Source organism: Primulina tabacum, chromosome 6, assembly GCF_025594145.1.
Source record: "Primulina tabacum isolate GXHZ01 chromosome 6, ASM2559414v2, whole genome shotgun sequence".
In the NCBI taxonomy this organism is placed as follows: domain Eukaryota; kingdom Viridiplantae; phylum Streptophyta; class Magnoliopsida; order Lamiales; family Gesneriaceae; genus Primulina; species Primulina tabacum.
The window spans coordinates 2356068-2364600 of record NC_134555.1 but is presented as its reverse complement, the minus strand read 5'-3'; the positions used below and the strand labels follow the sequence as shown (position 1 = coordinate 2364600).

General features: G+C 35.0%; 1 protein-coding gene across 6 annotated transcripts; it reads left to right on the top strand.

The window, feature by feature from the left end:
* The first annotated feature begins 448 nt into the window (after positions 1 to 448).
* Positions 449 to 7925, top strand: LOC142548648 (membrane protein of ER body-like protein). Of its 6 annotated transcripts, XM_075657100.1 has the most exons (12): positions 1038 to 1189; positions 2511 to 2639; positions 2732 to 2850; positions 2947 to 2999; positions 3279 to 3896; positions 4231 to 4338; positions 4568 to 4684; positions 5762 to 5938; positions 6174 to 6296; positions 6410 to 6664; positions 6953 to 7014; positions 7191 to 7925. In XM_075657100.1, exons 2-12 carry the CDS (start codon positions 2628 to 2630, stop codon positions 7662 to 7664), a joined length of 2118 nt encoding a protein of 705 aa, XP_075513215.1. In that variant the 5' UTR covers positions 1038 to 1189; positions 2511 to 2627; the 3' UTR covers positions 7665 to 7925. The 6 variants fall into 6 exon arrangements, with proteins under 6 accessions (XP_075513212.1, XP_075513213.1, XP_075513214.1 ...); XM_075657097.1 differs by lacking the exons at positions 2732 to 2850; positions 2947 to 2999 and adding an exon at positions 449 to 584 and having other exon boundaries at positions 696 to 1189; XM_075657098.1 differs by lacking the exons at positions 2732 to 2850; positions 2947 to 2999 and adding an exon at positions 449 to 584 and having other exon boundaries at positions 696 to 1189; positions 5762 to 5944; positions 6195 to 6296.
* The last annotated feature ends 608 nt before the right edge of the window (positions 7926 to 8533 follow it).

Sequence of the window (8533 nt, the reverse complement as noted above, 5' to 3'; positions counted from 1 at the left end):
AATAAATTATAATAATTCCCATAATTGAATATTGCCCCTCACCCTTTTCACTAGGGTGGCTAATTGAATAATACTGCATGCCAATGAATGCTAGTGTAGATTCAAACCAGAAATTTGAAAATGGACTGGTTTAAGATGAAGTGTGATATTAAATATTTGTTTTTCATAGCTTGTAAGAAGGTGGCAAAAAATTTTAAAAAATAAAGACAATATATTTATTTTGTAAATTTAATTATTATAAAATTTGAATCAACAAGAGATTATGCAAAAATGTTCGCATGCATGAGCAAATGATTTTTTATTAAAAAAAATGATTCAGGTCCAATAATATCTTTTTCAAAACAGTATGAATGATAATAGTTGACCTGAAGTTTAATGCCATTCAGGGTAGGGATTAATTAAACTTCGTTTTACAGATAATTTGCAAGAGAGCAGGTTGACCGATCAAACGAATTATTCCAAAAAATAAAAATAAAAAAATTTCGCGATAATTCATAAAAGAAATCCGAAAGGTGATTTATACTGTAACTATTTCAAGAAAATGAAGATAAAGGAGCTAAATGTGACATGCAAACATGATTCAGGTGAGAGATAATCTACATTTCTAAATTAATATAATATTCGTACTATTTTTTTAGTAAGTATTGGTTGGGAAGCTTGGTAGCTGATGCAAGGTTCGCATTTATTGCTTCCAGCAAATATATAAGAACCAGGAAGAGACTATCTACGCGCAGATAAGCCTCCCATCCTTTTCTGTGCAGTTGTTTGAATATAAAAATTTCATCTTGGTTATTGGGCATAGCTAATCCCCATCTGAAAGAAAAGCTGTTTCTTTTGGCCTTCTTTCTGTGAGAGATGGAAAAAGAAGAGCAAAAATGGGAGCAGGAAGAGGTGGAGGAAGAACAAGAAGAAGAAGAGGCTAGTCTTCAAGTAAGAAAGTCAAGACCTGTAAATGAAACCGGGAGCACTGAAAGTGCCATTGTTGAAACTGAAAATAACGATGGGACTTCCGAGAGTAATGGACATGAGATTCAGCCAACCGTGACTGCGAATGGGACTAAAGATTTCGAGTCAACTCTTGAAAACGGGGAGGGAAAAGATGAACTTGATGTGGTTGTTGGAAATGAAGGAGAAGTCTCAAATGAGCTGCAAAAATTGGACAATCTTGTTTTCTTTGAGGAAGATGAAGGTAAATAATCGACGAGTACAGTCAACTATTACGTTTTTTTGCCACCTTTCAAGCTTTTATTCTCCATGGATCCTGTGATTGTTATGTTGTATCGCTTTCTGAGTAACATCTTTGAAATACAATTAAGTTTAACAGTACTATGAAATTTTATTGGTTTTTTAACCCCACTCCATCTCCACTTTTAGCCCTACATGTCTGTTAAGTGAGTTTTTTTTTTAAAAAAATGGCCCTTTTCGTGTTCTTTCCCTTAATTCCTTAAACTTATGAAAAGTTCTTTCTATTAAATATTATTGATGAAGATTTGCCTCTTAAATCTTGTCGATCCCTTCCCAATTTATTTTATGGTTGAGGTAATGAACTTTACTTTGAAAAGGCTTTTTATAATTCTTTCCATAAATTATTATTCCTGAATGCAATTGTATCTTGAGTACGCAGTGTTCTCGACAATGAAACAGATCTGAACACTCAATCCACCCCTTTTAGTGGAATATCTTGTGATGAAGTGGGATAATTTTTCTGAGAGTTTTAAAATTGTACATAGAGGAATTGATTCCACTTTAAGTTAAAATCAGGTGGTAGTTAGATCTTGGAGTTGTCACTATATAAGTTGCGTTAATGAACGATATGCCCACTTTAGAAGTTTGGGGATTTTATCTTCGAAGTTCATCTGTTACCAATTTAAAATATTACATGTCCCACTTTGGCTCTATGATTTTGGGTTTTATCCAATAAGCCGGAGGGGCTATTCCATCTTGAAGGTTAGTTTTTTGGGTTTCAGCCCTGATTTTGGACATGTGGTCGAACAATAATGAACTTATTGAGAGTCGACACAGTGGAAGGACCGACCTGCGAACGACTATCATCCTGTATATACCTGTTCATATCACATGCTAGATTAAGGTGCATGTACCGAATATTAATTGGTGAATGAAATCAATGCAGCTGCCGCAGGCAATGTTACATGTTCCACGTTTGCTCTACTATAAAATGTGAAGTGACTAACGAGTTTGAGGAGTTATTTCTCTTAGAATACTAGTTTTTTTGGAAATATTCTTACTCTGCCATTGATCTATTGGAAAATTCATGCAGCACAGGATCCTAAGACATAATCTCAGCTGTTTCTATGCATATCATCCTGTTTCCATTTTCACGTCAGTGCTAAAATGTCTTGCAACCAATAAATCCTTGTCGACGAGCGTGTCCTGTTAAAATGTCTACATACCAGACACATCGAACATTACTATACCATTAAAGCATGCGTTAGTTTAGGTGTCATTTGCAATTGTTACAATTGCATTACCTTTCTCTTTTGTTACTGAAGGAATATGGAAGTGTCGAATCTGCTCTTGGATCTATCGGAATGGAAGTGCATGTGTTGACCATATTCAGAATCATAAAGGGCAATTGCATAAGCTGATGAATGACAAAACTTTAAATAATGAATCTGGAGGTTAGTAGATACTACAATGGAAAGAAACCTTTAAAATCGTTGAAAATTGCAGAACGTTTAACTTCTAATGTTCTTGGAAGGGCCGATCTCAGGAAATCGACAACATTATAGAGATGGACTTTCTGTTTTCATGCGGTGTTCTAGAAAAATTGATACTCACAATGCTAAAAATTATATTCGCAAGCACCCCAAGAATCCACATAAGTTTTTGGTAGATATTTTGACTTACATCTCTCTGGATATACATATATTGATAATAACAGTTTCATTGTGAAGTAGTTATTCAGTTATCTTTTGATGTTCAAAGGAAGGGCGACAGAAGACATAATCGTGCTTCTGAGAACAGCTTGGGATGCATATGTATGAATCATAGTTCTCTGTAATTTTATCTCATAACTTGGCTGTTTCATCATCATCCCTCTACCTTCCAAGAAGCCCTCATCGATGACTCATGAAGAAAATATTTCTTCTCTCTCCATTCTTTCTGGTCCTCAACTTTTTCGTCATCTTAAATTAATGTGCAAACTGCCCATGCTTACAGTTTACTAGATCATATCTTTTTTATAATGATTTGTTTCTTTGTTCTATCCTTGTATTTTGAGTTTAGCTGACGGAGGTTTAATTCACATATTTTCCCAGGCAATGATATTACTCCTCCAAACTCTGGAGATCAGCAAATTGAAAAAAGCAATGGACACAACGAACTGGACATCTTGTCTCAAGAATTTGATGCGCTGCATAATTCCACGTCTACAGTAAACGGAGGATCTGGAGGACATCTCAATGATGATAACTTGTCTTATTCAGATCATCAGCAGAATGGAATTCGGGATGGTGATGGCTTGTCTAACTCATATCTTAAGTCTTCTGGAGAAATAGAATGTGAGGAGGTTTATGTGGTACCTGGGGATGAACTTGAAGTAACGGAAATAGATGTGGAACAAGTATTACAAAAGCAAACAACACATGATTTATACTGTCCTAATTGTAATTCTTGTATCACACGAAGGGTTATTCTTCGCAAAAGAAAACGCGGGATTCGACTTTCTGCACAAGACATTAAGCGTAACAAATTAGAAGCTGTAGCTGACTCCAAGTTAGATGCTGACTCATTTCAGGTGTCTAGTACTGTGGTACATGAAACTGATTATATTGGTGATGATAGTACTCCGTTACTAGCAACAAATGACACTGATCATGACAGAGAACCTGATTTATTCAGATGCATGTCATGCTTCAGCCTTTTCTTTCCGACCGGTAAGTATTTTTCATACTGAACAGAATTTTATATCACGTCAATGCTTCTAGCTACATTGGTGAAATCTGAAATAAAGATATACCAAAAGGTTCATGCTCATTTGATTCATTTAAGTGTCATTGAAGTATATATGTTTCACCTATATGCATACATACAAAATGATAATATGGAATAATTGTCAAAATGAATGGATCTTTCATTCTGTTGTTACATGTTGGTGTAGTACACTTGCTATGTAAAACATTTTTACAACCAGTTTCTTAAATATACAAGTCATGATGTCTTCTATTATATGTTCATGAAATGGATTTAAGTTGTTCCGGATATTTGAAGGGAAAAAGGTGAAAGTTAACATCAAGGATGAAAAAGTTTCAAGTACCAAGAAGAATTGGTTTGCCTCCATGCTCACTTTCAATAAGCCAGAAACAGCAGTTGCACGAGGTAGAGTCCTTTATTGTATCCATTAATTCTTCTTACTCATGATCATATGGTACCAAAATTGAGTTTAATTTGATGAATACCTTAAGTATACCATATCTTGTCAAAAAAGATAATAACCCTTTCATAAGTTTTTGAATATATTTAGTTTAGTTGCCTGGTTACATTTTTACACTTTCTGTCATAAAAGTCCTCAAGGGGGAGAAGAACTTATGGTTTCAGTCACATGCAGGAAGTAAGTCTCGCGAAGATGTGAGAAAAAGTGATAAGGGACTTGTTCCTTCTTCCAACATCATTGATCACAAAGTATCGGTTGATACAGTTTCAGACAAAACAGCCGAGAAGATAGGTAAAAACACCATGTTTTAACTTTTCATGTTAATAGTCTGAATATAGTCCATAGAATGTCAATTTTTGGAGCCCTTCCAATTTTGTCACCCTTATATTCTTTTCCCCCATTTTCCCCTCTCATTGCATTGGCATATCCATATTCTATCAGCCTTAGTACCTTTAGGTGGAAATTTTGATTTTTTAAACTTCTCAATCCCAATATTCCATTCATTACAGTTACCGAGTTTAAAGTAATTGCTGTTCTGTGAAAGGGGACCATGGAATTTTCCCTTAACTAGAAAAAGTTGTCCAGTTGTGTATTACCCGGATAAATGATACACAAATAAGCATTCTCCTGTTAAATCCTTTTTGTGACATGCTAACTGTTTTTTTCTGGAAAGAGCATGGAGTCTGAATAGCCTTCCCACTCCCTGTAGTACAACTATTATCGGTATTTATTTTCTGTGGTGCATGCAATAGAGGCAACAATAGAACACTTCGAAGCATATACCAGTGATCAGTTGCAGGAATCTAAGTCTGGCAAAAAAGCCTAAATGAACCATGGGACCAATCTATCAACAAAAACACCTCCTAGTGGGCCTCATTTCACTAATGGAGAATCATCTGAGGATGACATCTCATCGTCAAAAGGTGGGATGAATTTGTTAATTTCATTAAATGAAGAATTTATGACCTTTGAGAAAGCAAAGGAAGGTCAAATATCCAACCAGAAAATGCAGATAAGCAAAGTTAGAAAGTTTGATTTCTTTCGATGGTGACTTTTTTACAGTGTGGTAAAACTATGAAATGGCCATTCTGACTTTCATTTGGTACCATGAAATGCATTTTTTTTAATGTTGTCATAGCTAAACCGGTAATTTTGAAATTTTGGACTCTGCATTCTTTTTTATTCATTATCTGTTAAGAACGTATATTTGATGTTCATGGACCACTCTTTACTTTGATAATATTTAAGTTCTGCATTTCTACTATATCTATTTATTAACATCATATTTTTTCCAGCATGATAATAAATTATGAAGTTGCGACTATATTTTTTTGAACTCCCGTAACTTGTGCACATCCATTGGTGCAGGTGATGATGGAAAAGCTATCCAAATCATGGCAACACCAGTTTCTGTACTTAATGATGTCGATGGCAGACTGGACACTTCATTAGCTGTTCCTCATGAGGATCAAGACGTTGAAGCCACAATTGTTACTGAATCTGTTGTTGAAAATGAGAAAGCAAATTTTCAAAGTGGAGATGATGGTATCAGTCTTTTTACAACTGTAGTCCTTTTTATGTGTTCCATAATTTCTTAAATTGGCGTAAATCAGTTCTCTGCTCACAATTATTTGATGAAAATATCAATTACATGATTATCGAACTTAGATAGTTGTTTTTGATTCGTGCATGAATTTCCATTCAGTAAGTTCCACGTTTCTTAATCATCTTGGTCTTAGAAATGCATGAATATGTTACATATTTTCCTTTGGACTGACAGGTCAAGTTTATCCCGCTGAAGTGTCTCAGCATATTGTCACCAAAACCAAATTTGAAGTCCACGCCGGAGAGTCATTGAAAATTGATGGCATTCCATCTGTAAACGGTGTTTCCATTGTACAAGGTAGACCAGTTGCACGTTACTTAGAATTTAAAAACATGTTGATGCCAAAAATAATCCAAGAATATAATTTCGTTCTTATTTTTTAAGTTTATCATCACAAAAATATGATACAGGAAAGGACACCGTGATAACTATAGATGCACGGCCAGTGGGTTCATCTCAAACTGGGCAAAATATAGTCTACCCAGAAGAAACAAACAGTGCATTGCATTCAGCACCTCAAGTTACTGTTGCTGATGCTGAAGGAACTGAAGTGAGAAATGAGTCTGAAATTGAAGTGATTAAAAGCATAGTATATGGTGGATTAGCAGAGTCAATTACTAGCTTAGGTGTTGTATCATCTGCTGCTGGTGGTGGTGCTGCCACGTGTAAGTATGCTGTAAATTTTCTTAATTGGCTAATGATAATATGCATTATCATATTGTTTGCTGTCTTTTTTAGCATTCGAGTTGATATGAACACTTGTCTTATGATTTGTTATGAAAACATACATTATCTATGAATTATTATCAAGTAAGATGTTAGAAACATAGTATTTGTCATCATCTTTGTGATACTTGTCTCCACGTCAAACCAGCTAGAAGATGAATTGTACTGCTGAATGACAGTCCTCATTCTGCCACTTTTTTGTTCACTTCTTTCTTCTTTGACAACAGTGAAAATTGTAGCTCTGGGAATAGCCAGTTTGATTGGAGGATTTTTTGTCATTTGTCAAAATGTAAGCAATCTTACTTTTCGACTCTGTTAAGTAACGATCTTTAGATATATCATAATTTATGACACTCATAGATGTAGCATGTTATTTGAATGTAAATACTATGATTACAACCTTTTCTTCTTCTTGGAGAAGATGATGAAATCTCTCATGTGATCATGTATGCATAAACATTACAGCTTTGGGAACTAAGGAGTGAGTGCACAGAGCAAGCCCTCAATCATGTTAGTCCAGTAATCGAGCGAAGAGATCGCTACAAAGAACTTCTTGGCCAAAAGGAAAATTTCCTAATTCATGCAACAGTTTCTATATTGTCATACGTCATCTTTGGTTTAGTGGCTCCTGTGGCTTACGGTTTCTCATTCCGAAAGAGTGATAACAAAGAATTCAAGCTCATCTTGGTAGCGGCTGCTTCGCTTTTGTGCATTTGTGGATTAGCCGTCGGAAGAGCTTATGTTAGAAGACCCCCCAGGCCTTACCTAAAATCGGTTGTGACATATGTTCTTTTGGGATTTATGGTCTCGGGTCTTTCATACGTTGCTGGGGTACTGGTCGAAAGAATCTTGGAGAAGTTGGGTCTGTTCCATTCGAGTTCGGGTGCTAATCTACTTATCCGTCAGATGGAAACTGTACCATCATACTCTGGATATTGAACTTCACGTTGAGTAACTAGTATCCACAGGTGGTAAATGGCAAAAGAACTTCGGAAAAAATGGTGTGGGTTGCTTGATTCTTCTTCGTATCCGAATTTGTCATATATTTTGTATGTCATGCCCACTTTTTTGGACTTTCAACTTACAATGTTTGATGTGTTTAGACGATGCTAATCTATCTGTACGTGAGAGCAGAGTTGTGTTGTGTTGAGTTTATTAGAAATTTGCATATTGTCCCCAGAAAAAAACAGTGCTTGTACATGGTTGATTATTAATCATGGCAAGGATACTTAACTTCATAACTTGAAACTTTGTGGAATTAAGTTAAAATGTTAAATGTTGGATGAATCAACGATGTATAATAAATTAAATTTATTATTTGACGACCAAACAATGTTTTTTTTAACTCAAATTGTTTTAAAATTTAGGTTAAATATCGGATGAAATAAGGACGCGATGGCCTTGTCTCCGCACCAAACAATAACAACGATTTATTTTTTATCATCTATTTTTCACCTCCTCATTCCTCCGTACCATTTATTTACCATACATTTCAATTTCTCCAGATAATTATAATAAAATAATAAAACGAAGCAAGGGGAATTTTTCGATTTTTGGGTGATAAATCTTCTGAGAGAGTAGGTTTTTTGTGAGATGGTCTCACGAATATTTATCCGTGAGACAGCTACCGATACTCACAATAAAAAATAATATTTTTTCATGGATGATCAAAATAAGACACACGTATCACAAAATACGACCTATGAAATCGTATCACACAAATTTTTGCAATCTTGTGACTGTGTATTGGATAATATTTCTCCTCCCATTCTGACATGTATTGATATACATAAATAATAGAAAAATAT